The following is a 16,340-nucleotide window of genomic DNA, read 5'->3' on the forward strand; positions in this document are numbered from 1 at the left end:
TGGAAAAAAAACTATCTGCCACTGATGCTGATTGCATGTCGTGTTGGCCGTCGTCGTCTTCGTCTCAGGGTGGATCTGGTAAATTTGGCCGTGACACATGCGCTTACTTCGAGATGCTGCGGAACTGCTACCGTTGATGCCGTGCCTGAAGAGACGAACTGGAAAGTAAGTTACGTGGAGTGGCCGGTTGACCGCGTACAGCGTTCCGAATAAGTATGAGAATAAATCATCCCGAGCGTCCGCAATAACACAAACTTTGCGAACCGAATGCTGCTCTAATGGCTAAATGTTTATTTCATTCGTAAAACGACTCAAATAGTTTGTAAATTCAACCATTCCCAAATGAAGCAAGGTTTAAAGGTTTATTACACCCGTCACGTAGTTCTTACTGCTGTTTGTGCTTCAGTGTTGTGTTGTTTGCTAGCTGCGATTGCTTCTAAAGCCTTGGCCATAGTTCGCACAGGTTAGTTCGCTCACTCTCCTGTTTGACAGGTCACATGGCACATACTGTGTTTTTTATTGAATTGAAATTCGTTAAATAAGTTTATGTGACATCGTGACGTTTCACTTTGATATTAAATTGGTTGGACGTGTTTCCAATAAATATTAACTGAATTTCAATCTATCTCATCGTAAACTGTAGGTGGCTAACGAAATCAAACAATTACAGTGAGTGAGATTGTACCTTGTACCAACGTAGTCTGACATTTGCATTTCATCGAGTAATTTGATGAATCGGTAAACAGGAAAATCAAACAACGAAGCTCCTATAATTCGACGCTCATTGCACATGCACATGGTATATTACGTTTATTAGTTTGCTCATAATAGGCATGCATTGTGCTTATGTATAAAACATATGATATTACTGTTTACGTTTAACCTTAAAGACTTAATTGTCGTTAAAGCTTCCGAATTGATTTTTCGAGTTTGGTTTGACAATCGGATGGAGCTTGTTTATGCGATTTCGCAACTTTGTTTGTCGTCCAATTGTTTCTGAACCGGCCATTGGAAATGAGTGAAAAAAAAGGATGCTGCTCGAAGGAGGGAAACTTGACCAATTACCAACGCAAACGTATCGAAGAAAACCGCCAAAAAGCGCTTAATTTGCGGCAGGCCCGGCTTTTAACGCATCCGTACAGTTCTGAAAAGAAACAACCCGAAACGGCCGTTTCGGTAAACAACGTAATAAAAGTGTCCGGAACAAAGTACATCGACAGTGGTGGCGGTTTCCTGATTGAGCAACGGACCAATCCGACCGAGGAAGAGGTTGGTGATCAATTAGAACCTATACCGGAATCGGATGCGATACCCCTGCCCATAGAGTACGATGAATGTCTGGAGTGTGGTGATCGAATTGCGGACTCCTACCTACTCAGCACATTCGACTATTCGGTATGTGATGCATGTCGAGAACCGGACGGTCAGCATTCGCTAATCACACGTACCGAGGCTAAACAGGAGTATCTGCTGAAAGATTGCGATTTGGACAGTCGTGAGCCACCCTTGAAGTACATAAGCCGCAAAAACCCTCACAATGTTCGATGGGGTGAGATGAAACTGTACTTGCATTTACAGATCGAGAAGCGCGCGTTAGAAATTTGGGGCAGCGAAGAGAAGCTAATGCAAGAAAAACAAGAACGAGAAGAAAAGCGTGAAGTGGCGAAGGTTAAGAAATACAACAAGCGGCTGAAGGAGCTACGGATGGATGTAAGGAGCAGTCTGTACGATAAAACGGTTCAGGTGCACGTACACTCCTATGGTGAATCAGAGGTATACAACAAGGTAGAAGACAACTACACGAGAACATGCGAATCTTGTGGACATTCGGAAACGTACGAGAAAATGTAATGTGGCTTCATGTTAGATGTACGCTCATGTTTTGTATCATGGCCCTTTTGTAATTATCATTAAAACAGGCAATTTCAGCTCTGCTGGAAAAAGAAACTGTTTCAACTGACTTATTTTTTATGCGTGGTTTGCTTTAAACTAACTTAATTGCTGCTTCGCGTTTGAGCCGCTTCCTGCTCATTTTTTGTCTTTGGAGTACCCTTTTCCTCTACGCTGGTCGTCGGAAGAGGAGTGCGGTCTTTCAGCGCTTCACGTACTATATCCGTTAGCTCCTGCGGCTCCGCATAAGATACTTTCCCACCTGCAACGAACAAATCGTTATGAAAACGTTAAATTTAAATTTAAGTTAACGTATTGCGTCTGAACTGGGGACACTCTATGGTAAAGAATCAAACAACGATCGTTAAGGGTGATTGTTGATTATTTATTAATTTAAGCTTGTGTTTGCTTCCAATGTTAATATATCTGCACTTATTCCAATATAGCACCAATAACACAGTCACCACCGCTTAACAATCGTTGTTTGATGACGTTGCGTTTCAGCTCGTTTATGTTCAGGGCTCATTTTGCGGACTGTTCAAATCCTTGAAGGCCCCGAGGGCTATCCGTTTCCGCTCGAGCGCTGCCAATCGTTCGCGTTCGAATTGTGCGTCTGTCTGTTTGTTTGTGTAGTATACAAACCAACCCGCCACGAGCAGCGCCCCGAGGGCGTAATAAAATCGCGTATCAAACCGCTCCTTGCGGTATTGATGAGTATCGGTTGGATCATGTGGTTTATACTTATCGTAGCCTTCTTCATCGCGGGCACCCTGTGTGTGCTTGTCAGATACATTTGAAGAGGACCAGGAGGAAGAGGAAGTGGAGAAGGATGTGGATGAACCGCTGCTAGATGTGCCTGAACCGGAAGATGAAGACTTACCGTCGGTTTTAAACGTAACACCCATTATCTGACCGGGCGTATCGTCCTCCAGTTCAGCGTATGCCTGAAAAAGAAAAAAAAACATTAACGTACAGAAACGATGGATAACAAGTGCTTATATAAATATCCCTTACCTGTATAAGCGCTTTTTGTTTAGGTGTTAGCCTAGTTGGAATTTGAATTTTCAAATGTACATAATGGTTTCCGCTGCCGTAGCTGTTCACTCGCTTCAAACCCTTTCCGGTGAGCGTTATTCTTGTGTGAGAGGAAGTTCCTGGTGTAATTTGAATCGTCTGATCTTCGTACACGCCCTGGACCCGTATTGTTCCACCAAGTATAGCTTGCGAAAGCGAAATATTTGCATCCGTGTGCACATCTGCTCCATCCCTCCGAAAATAGCGGCTTTTTTCGACTCTAATGAAAAATGGTTGATTGATTAGCTTTCAAACTTGTAATTGAGGAAAATGTCCATGAAAATATACCTAAACGTAATGAAGATCTCTTTGCTTCCAACATTCATTCGAACCGTTTGTCCATCCTCAATTCCGGCTGGTACCGGTACTGTTATTCGCTTTCTCTGTACAGTCTGTCCCTTACCACCACACTCCAGACAAGGATACTTGATGTACATACGGGTGCCTTGACAGTAACGACATGTTGATCGCATCACAAACGGCCCTGTCGAAATGGTTTCCATCCCGGTGCCATTACAGTACTGGCACTTGCCCGGTTTGGTGCCTGGTTCGCACCGTGAACCCGTACACTTTGGACACGTATCGACCACATTCACGTCGATATCCTTGTTAACGCCCCGTGCCGCTTGGGCAAAAGTAAGATTCATCATGACCTCCTGAGCGCCGCCAAAACCAAACTTGGAATCGCTAAAATCTTCAAACCCTGACTGAAATCCACCGTCTCCGAAGATCTTCCGGAATAGTTCTTCTGGATCGATTGTTGAACGAAACTGCCAGTTTTGAGAGAAGCCCTGCGGTCCAGCACCTGGTCCCGGACCACTACCCGCGCGACCCATCTGTTCGGAAGTTTGTCCGAATGTGTCATACTCACGACGTTTCGTTTCATCGCTCAGAACCTAACACGAAAGACGGGCACGTAAGAATTGGATTTTTGTGTTCCGTTATGTAAGATTGCACGGCAGGAAATGTCACGGTTGGGTTTACCTCGTAGGCTTCAGAAACTTCCTGAAATTTTTTCCCCGCATTTGGATCGTCCTTGTTAGTATCGGGGTGATATTTCTTCGCAAGCTGATAATACGCCTTTTTGATTTCTTTTGATGAGGCGTTTTTCGTCACTCCGAGTGTGGTGTAATAGTCCTTTTTACGCAGAATGTTTGAAGTGTAAAACGACCGCGTGCTCGGTAAAGTGTTGTCTAGAAGGAAAATATGATGTTATTTTTCAGATGCTGCATTTGCTAGGCCGATAATAAAATATGATGTAATATGGGTGTAATCTTCTGCAACTCACATCTGGAACTCGATGGCTCGAGTCGCTGGAGACGGCGGTCATTGGTGGTCGCCGGCGTGAACAAGTACCTGCTGATGGGTTGCTGGTTCGAGGTGATGCAATTGCATCCGCTACAAGCGGCCACAGCAGAATTAGCCACACCGATGGATGCAGACCGGCACGAGAATCTGTTGTTTAAAAAGCCAAAACTTTTCGGTGAAATAATTTGCAGTATTCCTCGCGAACCCATTTTCTCGCGGAAGATTCGGTATTTTTTGGTGTGTTTTTACTGTAGGAACGAACTGTCAAATTCTATTTGATAACTTGACGTTAGTACAACGATTTACGAAGATAATCAAATATGGAATGAAGGGTGAATTAAAAAAAGCTTATAGTTTGAATAATTTTTTTTTTGTACGAAATAATGGATGAATAGATGTTTTAAAAAGTCACATATTGTATAAAAATCGCGACCTGAGATACGCTTCATCGCAACAAGCGACCATAGTGCAAACAACCTCGTTTATATTAGCGTGCTGAGTAGTTTTCAGCATAGATAACCAAGGTATGTATATCGTTATTGAAAGTTGCGCCCAGACATTCCTACAATTGACCACACGATATAAACGAACAGTAACGCGGGATTGACAGTTCCAACAACGACAGCACAATTGTTAACCAATAAAATAGCTTCCGAGTGTGGCGAATGTTTGGTGTGAGTCTTTAGCGGAAATTCTACACATAAACCAAGCTCATAATCGTGCGAAGTTTTTCCTCGACAAAAATATACTGTTGGGTTACACGTTTTCTTGGGGGCTGTGTAAAGTAGCATTGTTGTTAGCGGTTGATCCGTGACCATTCAGTCAATTTATTTTATTTTTTTTTTCATTAGCTCGAGTATTGTTGCAAAGAATGTATGCTGCAGTATATAAATTTGCACACTACAGTTCCTCAATACATGATTAAAGTGTAATTCATAAGTAAGAACGGTTCAAGCATTGCTTCGATTGCAAAACGACATTGAGGTCAATTCTGTGAAAAAAGAAAAACTATAAGAAAATCGCATCCTTATTGAATGCGCCATAGTGTTCAACAAACAATAGGAATTCCGAGGAAACGTTGAATTGCAGCATCCAAATCGTCTAATTACCTACACAGTGTTTTGTAAAACGGAAAAAATGCACCACACTGAAAATGATAAAAAGCGGGCCAATTTTTCGGCATTGAACCCTATTAATGGAGCGATTATTAAAACGACAACCACGGGGAAGCCTGGTGATGTTAAAAAACTTATTATAAAAAATATGAAATGTAAGTAACTGGATAGCCAGGTATTTATTATGCTTGTTTTTGATTGTGAATATCTGTTCTGTACCTTTATTTTCAGCTTATCCCTCAATACCGGAAAATTTTGAAGAAACTACATGGAACCAACTACGCAAAGCGGTGATTGCTATTCAGACATCTACGCCGATAGAATATTCGCTGGAATGCCTCTGCCAGGCGGTTTCGCACATGTGTGAAGACAAGATGGATTCACAATTGTACGTTAATCTGACGGCCTTAGTAGAGCAGCATGTGAAGGCAAATATTGTACCATTTTTGTCTGAGTCTGGAGACAAGTTGGTATATCTTAAGAAAATGAACGACTATTGGCAATCGCACTGCCAGCAGATGATCATGATACGTAGCATATTTCTCTATCTCGATCGTATATACGTCTTAAATAACCCAACCGTTCACTCTATCTGGGAGATGGGATTAGAACTTTTTCGTGATCATATTGCTATGAACAATTTAGTTCAAGCTCGTACCGTTGAAGGAATTCTAATACTCATTGAAAAAGAACGCCATGGCGATACTGTCGATAGATCACTATTGAAAAGCCTTTTAAGAATGTTGTCCGATCTACAAATCTATCGGGATGCATTTGAACAAAAGTTCCTTATGGCAACGAAACATTTGTATCAAGCGGAGGGACAGGCTAAGATGGAAGAACTGGATGTACCAGACTATTTGCAACATGTCGATAAACGATTAAATGAAGAAGAAGAACGCCTGGAACATTATCTCGATGGCTGCACTAAGCATCAGCTAATTGTAACCGTTGAGAGACAGTTAATCAACGAACACGTAACTGGAATACTGCAGAAAGGATTGGATCAACTTCTTGAGGAAAATCGGCTTAACGATCTAACTCGGCTTTACAAATTGTTTTGTCGTGTGAAGAATGGTACCACAGAGCTGTGTGCACATTTTAATGCATACATAAAAAAGAAAGGCCGTACAATTGTCATCGATCCGGAGAAGGACAAATCTATGGTGCAGGATTTGCTGGACTATAAAGACAAAATGGATAATATTGTCAATTCATGTTTCGAAAAGAATGAAAAATTCGGCAACTCACTACGTGAAGCATTCGAGTACTTCATTAATCAACGATCTAACAAACCTGCTGAATTGATCGCAAAGTATGTTGACATGAAACTACGAGCTGGAAACAAAGAAGCCACGGAGGAAGAATTAGAGCAGATTCTGGATAAGATCATGGTGCAGTTTAGATTCATTCATGGCAAAGATGTTTTTGAAGCGTTTTACAAAAAAGATTTAGCTAAACGTCTGTTGGTTGGTAAGTCCGCCTCTGTTGACGCAGAGAAAAGCATGTTGTCAAAACTGAAGCAAGAATGTGGTGGAGGGTTTACTTCGAAGCTGGAAGGCATGTTTAAGGACATGGAACTAAGCAGAGATATAAATTTTGCGTTTAAACAGGTAAGATTGTAACGCTTATCTTCCAAGCTAAATTGCTCTTAGCTACATATCTCTTGTACTTTTTTATATCTTCGTAGAGTATGCAAAATTCGGAACATAAAGAGCTTCAAAATATCGATCTGACTGTAAACATACTGACAATGGGATTCTGGCCAACTTATCCGGTAATGGAAGTAACACTTCCGCAGGAGCTGTTACAGTACCAATCGATCTTCAACAAATTTTACTTAGCAAAACACAGTGGACGAAAGCTTCAATGGCAGCCAACGCTTGGCCATTGCGTACTTAAGGCACAATTTGATGCGGTAAGCGCATTTCACACCATTTAGGTGCGCAAGCTATAAAACTATCAATATCGTTTTATTTACAGGGACCGAAAGATTTGCAAGTATCTCTGTTTCAAGCTTTAGTATTGCTACTATTCAACTACAACGCTGCTATCTCATTCGAAGAAATACGTGCCGCAGTTGTAATAGAGGTATTGTAAATAATGTTTATAAAAAAATCCTAAATGCTTAAATATTGATAGTGTATTAATCTATCTGCCAACAGATTGGAGAATTGAAGCGCACCCTGCAATCACTTGCCTGTGGAAAGGCACGCGTTCTAACAAAAGTACCCAAAGGTCGTGAGGTGGAAAACACTGATAACTTTCATTTCAATAACGAGTTCACCAATAAGTTATTTAGGATCAAGATTAATCAAATTCAAATGAAGGAAACGGTATGTCAGTTATATGAAGCATATTATGCATGTATATTAGTTGACTATTGTTTTTTTTTAGACCGAAGAACAAAAGGCCACTGAAGAACGTGTATACCAGGATCGTCAGTATCAAATTGATGCTGCGATTGTGCGTATTATGAAGATGAGAAAAACCCTTAGCCACAACTTATTGATCACGGAACTGTATAAACAGCTAACCTTTCCAGTTAAGGTGGGTAATTTTGATTAAAGGCCCTAATGATGAACCTTTTATGCTGTAGATCATCTATATGCTATAATATTTTGTTTTGATCATTTCAGCCGGCAGACTTAAAGAAACGTATCGAATCTTTAATAGATCGGGATTATATGGAACGAGATAAGGATAATCAAAACCAGTATAACTACGTTGCTTAATTTCTTCGGAAAGCGATAACAGACAGTAGGTAAAATTAAAATTCTGTCTGCAAAAATATCTCTTGTGTCAGTAAAACAAAACACCAAGCTTCTAGACATGCAAGATTCCACAGAGCAAAAAAAAAACTCAATATCTATATATATATATACATAAATCACTTTTGGTTGCAGATATCTTTCTCACCGGTCGTGTTAAACTCGACAAAAATGTTAGTCGCATTTTACACACGGTTCGTTAAATGATAAGGAATATAGTCATGTTAAATGCAGGCTATATCTTTTAAGCAGAATACTTCACAATCGTTGATTTGAAACAACCGTATGTACATTTTGTAATAAATCTCCGAAGAGTGTGTATGTATGTATGAGTGCTGAGAATTTGTGTTAATATTTGTATAATTAGAACAATTTTAAAGTCTACTTTATTTTCGAAAGCCTTGAGACACTGTGTTCAACAATATTATATTGATATTGTTGGATGATTTCTTCCGTAATGATATGTTGTTAATCCCTATGTCATATACGACTCTACTCCTCCCCTTTAAGTGAGATAATATTTTCGGATAGTAGCAAATGTATCTACCGTTATATTATCTCATCCGTTCCGTTCTTCCGTACGCAGGGCTACCTATTCTTCTACAACTAAATACGAATAGAGTAAACCGAGAGCTCTGAGGATTAAATGATTTCCTTGAACATTGTTCTCCCTGTACAGGTTTATTTTATTTTCAACACAAATACAGTTGAATGTACGCTTTTGATATCAATTGAACTACCGGAAATGATCGTCCATGTGTTTTAAACGATCGTTACAAGCATCAATCTCGTTAATTAGGCTTGAAGTTAAATTTGTGGGATTAATCTCTCGTCCCAAGAAGTTTGAAACTAACAAACGACTTGGAATACCACCACCATATGCTAGACATCCACGACGATATTTTTCACCTTGTGTTCGACTGAATGGATCCTGTTCAAAATAAGTTTGCCATATCCATGAAGCAATTGTTCTCGAAATAAGGTATGAGTAATACTTTGCACCGTATCCGACCAGATGAGAAAAACGGAGCTGCCATGCGGTATTTTCCACGTAAGGAAGACCGTAATATTTCTCTTGCACTCTTCTAAGTGTGGCAGTTGTGTTTTCCCCATGCAGACCGTGATCTCCGTGGTAAACCTGATCCAGTGCAGAATAAAACACTTGCAGCTGTGTTTCGCTCGAAGCAAATAAATGTTTCGATGTGCATAGTCGTTGTAACATTTCTTCAGGCATTGGTTCTTGGGTTTGAAAATGTTTAGCAAAGGATCTTATCACTCGTGGGTCATTTGCAAAATATTCCATCAACACTGAAGGAACCTCTGCAAAGTCTGTGCTACAACGTGTACCAGTCACATGTTGATATTCCGTTCTTGCGAGCATCGAATGCATTGCGTGTCCCATCTCATGAAAGAGATTGTCCACCATAGAAGGAGCTAGCAGTGTCGGTCCTGACCAACGGGGTTGCGTAAGATTCAGCATGACGACAACGATTGGGTTTTGAAAACTTCCATCTGGCAATATTTTGCCTCCCTGGATCGTAAAATGGCAATCTTGGTTCGGTTTTCCTTGCCGCTCAAAAAGATCACAATAAATATAGCCAAGCAAACCCTCCGTCTCATGTACAACGGCCAGCTTATATATATCATGACACCAGGATTCTCCCGGCTCCATTTCCACATTTTTCAAATTGATACCGAACAGTCCGTTCATAAGTAGGTTCAAACCTTCCATGCATGCTCCTATACTGAAGTAGGGTGAAAATTCTGAAGTATTTGCCTGTAGATATTTGCGCTTCAAGCAAGACGTGTAGTATGGGGTGTCCCAAGAAGCCAGCGGAACATCATGGCCACATTCTGCAGTTTTCATTTTCTGCATAATAGAAAAATCTTTAGCTGCACGAGGACCCAGCTGTTCGTTGAGAGCATCTAAAAACAAATCCACCATCTCCGGTGTTTCCACAGTGCTTGCTTTCAGTGCTCGGTGGGCGTATGTTGGAAATCCGCAGACTGTGGCAAGTTCGTGTCGGCATTTTAGCATTTCCGACAATAGACGCTCCTGATCCTTATCTGGATAAAGAAATAAGCGATATGCTGACTCCCGAGCCTTACTGTTTGCAGAATCGGCATACAATCCGGATACGAGAATATGGTCACCATCTGAAGGAAAGCTGCAAAACAGGAGACTTGGTTAAGTATGCATCCAAATGTTCTAGTAACGCTTTAAGAACACTAACAAAGGTAAAATAGCAGCAGGAAGAATGTTTCTTGAAATTTGTCTAGGATTTACGGCTCCGGCCATGAACCGTTGACCAAGTTGAAGAATGCAATCATTTAAAAACACCACTCGTTGCCGTGCTTTCTCCTCCAGATGAATACCACTTTGTTCGAAATCAAAAAGAAATAATCTGGCCACATGCTTATCGACGTCGGTAGTCTCTAATTTGTCTCCGTTGTCTACGACGGTTTTCAATGAGTTAAATAACTTTTTATGGGTATTCAATTTCTCCACAATGCCACTAATAGTAATACAAGCGTCCTCAGCTGCGTAGCAATAATTAGCTGCCGGGTGAGCTAAGCGAATGAACTCCGACAGATCCGCCACTTTGCATAGCGTATCGGAAAGCTCATCAAAGATCATAACCATTTTTCGTCGGCGGTTTGGTGAAGTTGCTTCCTCGATAAGATCATCGGTTTTGAACATGGCCTTTTCCTTAAGTACATAAAACCCTTCATGCGATGTGAGTTCCGGTATACCAAACAGTCCCTAAAAGACAACAACAAAGAGCAGATAGAACCTAGTCGATGCAAAACCAATATCGTTAACAAACCACTTCATTCTTGGTGAAATTTATACGCTTTTCCGGACGAGTGTTGAATGCAGTGGTCAATGGAGACCATGTAGTCACCATTCGTTGTAATCGAATAGGAATGCGGAATGTTTGGGTCCGACGTAACATTTCGCTTATTTTTGTTTCTTGTTTTAATATTCCGCGTACTTCGAGAAGTACGTAGGACGAAATCTGTTCTGCCAATTTCTACAGAAACACCTGTCAAAGTGGACAATGGCGATTTTCCCATTTAAAATAAAGTATGCGAATAGCGATCATTAAAATTTGAAAATTTATATTCTTCCGTTCTTCAATGCATTAAAGGAATAAATTATGCATTGGACAAACTACATCTGATAATTTTTAGCTAATTCCATACCAAACCGACCATTGAACTTTAGCTTATAAACTACATGACAGCATTCCTGTCGTTTGTGGGAATATGAAGAAAACTTCAAAGATACAAAGAAAACAAAAGCAAAATGGTGTTGGCTAGACTGTTTGTAATTTGTGTGCTTATATTGAATATATGCAGAGGTAAATCATATTAACATACGTAAATGGTGTACAAAGTTATATAGTACACTATGAAGTTGCGGTTCTAGTTGCAGGATTATAGTAAGACAGCAGTATAGCGGTTTACAAATTCCGTGTACTGTTGTACCAGACCGTGGATGAACGAAACAAAAATGTTCAGAAACACCTTAGAGAGAAAGAGAGAAAGAGAGAGAGAACATATACAGTGGATAATTTTGTTATTTAGTAAACGAACCAAGAAGGGTAGCAAAGCTTGTTAGATGTAGTATAATGCTTTAAAGCGAGCGTGCAAGGTTTAACGTGAATTTAGGAGTACAATTGTATCGGTGCTACCACATCGGATCTGATGTACAAAATTACAACAACATTCATTGTTGTTCAAACGGAACGCTAAACGACTGCCGTAAAGCATAAGAAAGTGGTCCCCGCCATGGTGAAAGGAATGCTATCATTATTCTTATTATATTGTGCACAACGAAGCAAAACTAAATAAACTATAGGTTTAAGAGTAAAACTTAAAATAGGCATACAACAGATTGTTCCTTTCGTACTAGTTCTAATCATTTGTTCAGTAGTTTTATACTTGTTTACTTGAGTTTATTAATTCAAACTGTTTGCCTCAATGGGTCTTACAACGATTCAACGAGGAGAGATAGGCAATATAAAAAACAGGCAAACAAAAAAGCCATCAAGGAAAGGCAAACTTGACAGACTTGTTCCAAGTTATAAATTGTAATTATAATGTTTGAATAATATGTACATATGTATTTATGCACTTTCCAGGAGACCTAGAAGACGGCAAACTACTAGATGATATGGATGATAATGACATGGAATCTCCTCTTGGAAATCATAATCTTCCTATTCAAAATACTGTTCTTGTTCATCCCAGGTAAGCGAATGTAATCCCATTTTAATGTAAATAATTTTAACAGATCACTGGCCAATGACTTATGCCGTTGATTATGGAAATATTTATGTATTTACATTTTGGCATTTGTATAATATGTATGTGTGCTCTGGACTGTGTTGCTACTTTGGTGATAAATAGAAGGCACTCGAAGTCAAACAAGCGGATGAAACGAAGGTAACAGGGCTGAACAATTAAACATCTTCCTGGTTCAAATTAGTTTTTAGTTTCTTAACTTTATTCATTGTAAGTTTCTGATGTCTGTGTGTTTTTCTTGCACTGTTATATTATGTTTGTTTAATTACATTACTATGTTTGCCCTAATCGTTTTACAAGCTTTGGAAATAAAACAATTTAATATGATTTCAGATATAAATGTTATTCTTGCGAACCACCAGACTGTGCTGATACGGCGATTCACGCACACTACTGCCAAAATGCTATCCAATGCTGGAAATCACGAACCCGTGATCCCGAAGGAAATGAAAATGTACAACGAGGATGTACTACCGAACACGAGCAATTGCCGCTATATTGCCGTCAAAATCAGAAAACAAACTCTGGTGACGGCGGTGGACCAAAGAAACGCCATGTTTCCAATACCGGAATGTATAACATCGAATGCTGCACGGGTGATTATTGCAATAACGGATCTTTTCCAGAACTACCTCCCATGAAAGGTATATTTTTACCGTTTCATTTAGAAAGGGGCCAGAATAATTTGTCTGTGGTGTTTTACAGTTTCAAATACAGTCCCAGTGGCCGATCCGTTCGTATTGAAGATGGCAGCTGCTATTCTTGTACCATTTGGCACAGTCGTAATTCTTGCTGTTACTGCTATTTATTGTATGCGTCGGGCCCATAAAAAACGAATGAACGCTTGTCGAACTAAATATGATCCTGAAACCTATTACACAAACGACGATGTACTACGAGCTACCAGTGCGGGAGACAGCACGTTGCGAGTATGTTGGCTAATATTTTTTTTTTTTTTGTTTGCTAAAATTGAGATCAACCTTGTAGGAATATTTACAACACTCCGTTACTTCTGGCTCTGGTAGTGGACTGCCTTTGCTTATACAACGTACTCTTGCTAAGCAGGTGTCTCTTTGCGAATGCATCGGTCGTGGTCGTTATGGAGAAGTATGGCGCGGTATTTGGCATGGCGAAAGTGTTGCTGTGAAAATTTTCTTTAGCCGTGATGAAGATTCCTGGAAACGTGAAACGGAAATTTATGGGTATGTGGAAACGTAAACAAAAGATAAGAGCATTTTGTTTATTTATGTTGTTTATCGAACGTTTTAGGACGGTTCTGTTACGGCACGAAAACATACTGGGGTATGTTGGTTCGGACATGACTTCGAGAAACTCTTGCACCCAATTATGGCTCATTACACACTATTATCCGCAAGGATCCTTGTTTGATTATCTTAATCGTACCGCAATTACAACACACCAAATGGTCACTATTTGTCTTTCCATTGCCAACGGTATGGTGCATCTTCATACGGAGATCTTTGGAACCGAGGTAAGCCAACCTTTCGCATATACAGCCGAATATTTCAAAAATCTAATCGTTATGTCGTATTTTAGGGTAAGCCGGCTATCGCACATCGTGATTTAAAAACAAAAAACATTCTAATACGAGCCAATGGAACATGTGTTATCGCGGATTTCGGTTTAGCTGTAATGCACAGCCAAACAACCAATAAAATAGATATAGGCAATACGGCTCGTGTAGGAACAAAGCGTTATATGGCCCCGGAAGTGCTCGATGAAAGGTACGTTTGTTTCATAAAGAGGTTTGATGAGAACGATTGAATTACTATTCAAATGCATTTAATTTAATTTCCAGTATTAGCATGGATTGTTTCGACGCCTTAAGGAAAGCTGATATCTATGCATTGGGGCTAATTTTTTGGGAAGTTTGCCGTCGCACTATCTCATGTGGTATTGCTGAAGAGTATAAAGTACCCTATTTCGATTACGTATCGTCTGATCCTAGTTTTGAGGAAATGCGCAAAGTGGTATGTGTAGATAACTACAGACCTTCGGTGCAGAATCGATGGACTTCTGATACGGTGAGTTAATCTATCCAAAAATATTTTATTATAATATTTAATCAAAATTACATCTTTTTATAAACACACAGTTTCTCGCTAGTATGTCCAAGTTGATGCGTGAATGCTGGCATATGAATCCAAACGTACGATTGCCAGCGCTAAGGATTAAGAAAACTCTGTTGAAACTGGCTAGCTCTGACGAAACAATAAAAATAACCCCAGATGGCGAAGTAATAGTATGATGAGCAATCAACAGTAATAAGATCAATGTACAATAATAATTGGTCGAATACGATGATTTTAATGTTTTTTTTTAATAATCTAAGTTTTATTATGATTGAATTTGCATGTACTCATTGCAAACAATCTTCTTTACGGTAAAAATAATCATGTATTGAATTCTCGTTTTAGACTCAAATTGCAGCAGCTTATCACCCAATCAACATTAGGAGATGCTTAACTGATTAACACACATTTATCGAAGTGTTTGACGGCATCTAAGTAGTTATAATACAACATCACTGCAAACAATGTAAACAGATCGATTACTTAAGGCATGATATTAGTGTACGGTACTTTATCATTAACACAAAATGTGTCTTTAAATAGTTAATTTAAAGAAATCATCGGTCTTGAGCCGTTGAAACTCGTAGTGGGCTGAAACGAAACAAATCTTGAGTACTTGCCATCGTGCAATCAAGAAAATTATCCTTATTTTCGCGATTGTACACACAGTAGAAAGATATTGTCTAGGGAAAGATGTAAATAGTTTTTTACTAGTTTTTCACATAGTTTTTTATACTTGAAAAATAAATAAAACTCCCATCTCTATCATGATAGAAACCATCCGTAATGGTTTGGGGATGAATTGATTCTAATCCAATCTAAAGGTATACTTGTCCATGGACAGAAGTTGATTTTGATGTCATAGTTTGAAAGAAAATTAAGTTAATAGTATACTTTGTGTATGTTAATGAGTATATTTATAATAGCTATAGTAAAACAATGGAGGTTTCTCCATAAGGAATCAAGCACAATTTATTTTAAACGTCAACATATCGGAACCTATCGATAATTTAACAATATTCAACCAACATTGTTCAAAACACTACCAACAAGTTGTACAATGCATTAGCCATACATGCTGTATCGCATGTGTACTATTAGCATTCGAATAGAATCCACTATTACGACCTAATGAAAACAGCAATACGTCACAACAATAACTCGTGGCCAACAGGAATACGGCTGTAAATATAAGAAGCAGTCGATGTTTGTAATGAGCATGCGTTGAAATCTACGAGCTGTCGTTGATTCCATTTTTATCGTGCTTCAGTAATTGATAAAGAAAATTTCGGTGAATTGGTTTACGTTTATCGACTATTTCATTAAGCAGGTTGGATCTTGTTGTGTAGGTTCAAAGCATCAAGCGAAAGATTTTTAAATTTTTAGAAAACGTGTTCATCGAAACAGCAATTGTTTGCTATGTATATTTACACGGTGCTCCGATAGACGAATACGAAGAAAGGTTGATTAATCTTATTATCTTCTTATAGACAGTGATCAATAATGTGAAAAGTGTTTAATTCATTATGTTTTAATGAAGTGTAGGGGGGTGTTGTAAATGGGGGCTTTAGTTGGGGGTTTTTAAAAATATGCACTGATTGTACAAGCATGGTAGTTCAGGCAGGGATATTTTATCCACTACGCAAACGAAGCGACCGTGGCAGACACCGAGCTCTGGGGTGATCTAGAACCAGTGGTGGATCTAACGGAAGGCAGAGTAAGTGACCGCTAAGGGCCTCGAAGGAAGATAGAATGATTTTTTTTCAACAAGCACTTCC

General features: G+C 39.4%; 5 protein-coding genes across 5 annotated transcripts; 3 read left to right on the forward strand and 2 right to left on the reverse strand.

Annotated features, from left to right (window-relative positions):
- Positions 1-1,014: 1,014 nt before the first annotated feature.
- LOC128712233 (DNA repair protein complementing XP-A cells homolog) lies at positions 1,015-1,851 on the forward strand. Its single transcript, XM_053807129.1, has one exon. The coding sequence runs from the start codon at positions 1,015-1,017 to the stop codon at positions 1,849-1,851; it is 837 nt and encodes a 278-aa protein (XP_053663104.1).
- Positions 1,852-2,405: 554 nt separating this feature from the next.
- Positions 2,406-4,481, reverse strand: LOC128713272 (protein tumorous imaginal discs, mitochondrial). Its single transcript, XM_053808129.1, has 5 exons — positions 4,253-4,481; positions 3,949-4,157; positions 3,253-3,860; positions 2,905-3,184; positions 2,406-2,834 (listed from the first exon to the last, which is right to left on the reverse strand). The coding sequence occupies exons 1-5, from the start codon at positions 4,479-4,481 to the stop codon at positions 2,406-2,408; spliced, it is 1,755 nt and encodes a 584-aa protein (XP_053664104.1).
- Positions 4,482-5,409: 928 nt separating this feature from the next.
- Positions 5,410-8,122, forward strand: LOC128711961 (cullin-4B). The gene is made up of 7 exons (XM_053806852.1): positions 5,410-5,542; positions 5,619-7,000; positions 7,078-7,305; positions 7,371-7,478; positions 7,553-7,723; positions 7,785-7,937; positions 8,027-8,122. Exons 1-7 carry the CDS (start codon positions 5,410-5,412, stop codon positions 8,120-8,122), a joined length of 2,271 nt encoding a protein of 756 aa, XP_053662827.1.
- A 772-nt stretch (positions 8,123-8,894) lies between these two features.
- Positions 8,895-11,115, reverse strand: LOC128713273 (mitochondrial intermediate peptidase). Its single transcript, XM_053808130.1, has 3 exons — positions 10,987-11,115; positions 10,393-10,922; positions 8,895-10,326 (listed from the first exon to the last, which is right to left on the reverse strand). Exons 1-3 carry the CDS (start codon positions 11,113-11,115, stop codon positions 8,895-8,897), a joined length of 2,091 nt encoding a protein of 696 aa, XP_053664105.1.
- A 353-nt stretch (positions 11,116-11,468) lies between these two features.
- On the forward strand, positions 11,469-14,738 carry LOC128715430 (activin receptor type-1). The gene is made up of 10 exons (XM_053810327.1): positions 11,469-11,523; positions 12,307-12,415; positions 12,575-12,610; positions 12,803-13,113; positions 13,175-13,398; positions 13,457-13,671; positions 13,739-13,961; positions 14,027-14,214; positions 14,289-14,514; positions 14,586-14,738. The coding sequence occupies exons 1-10, from the start codon at positions 11,469-11,471 to the stop codon at positions 14,736-14,738; spliced, it is 1,740 nt and encodes a 579-aa protein (XP_053666302.1).
- Positions 14,739-16,340: the final 1,602 nt, after the last annotated feature.

Source organism: Anopheles marshallii, chromosome 3 (genome assembly GCF_943734725.1).
Source record: "Anopheles marshallii chromosome 3, idAnoMarsDA_429_01, whole genome shotgun sequence".
Taxonomy (NCBI): domain Eukaryota; kingdom Metazoa; phylum Arthropoda; class Insecta; order Diptera; family Culicidae; genus Anopheles; species Anopheles marshallii.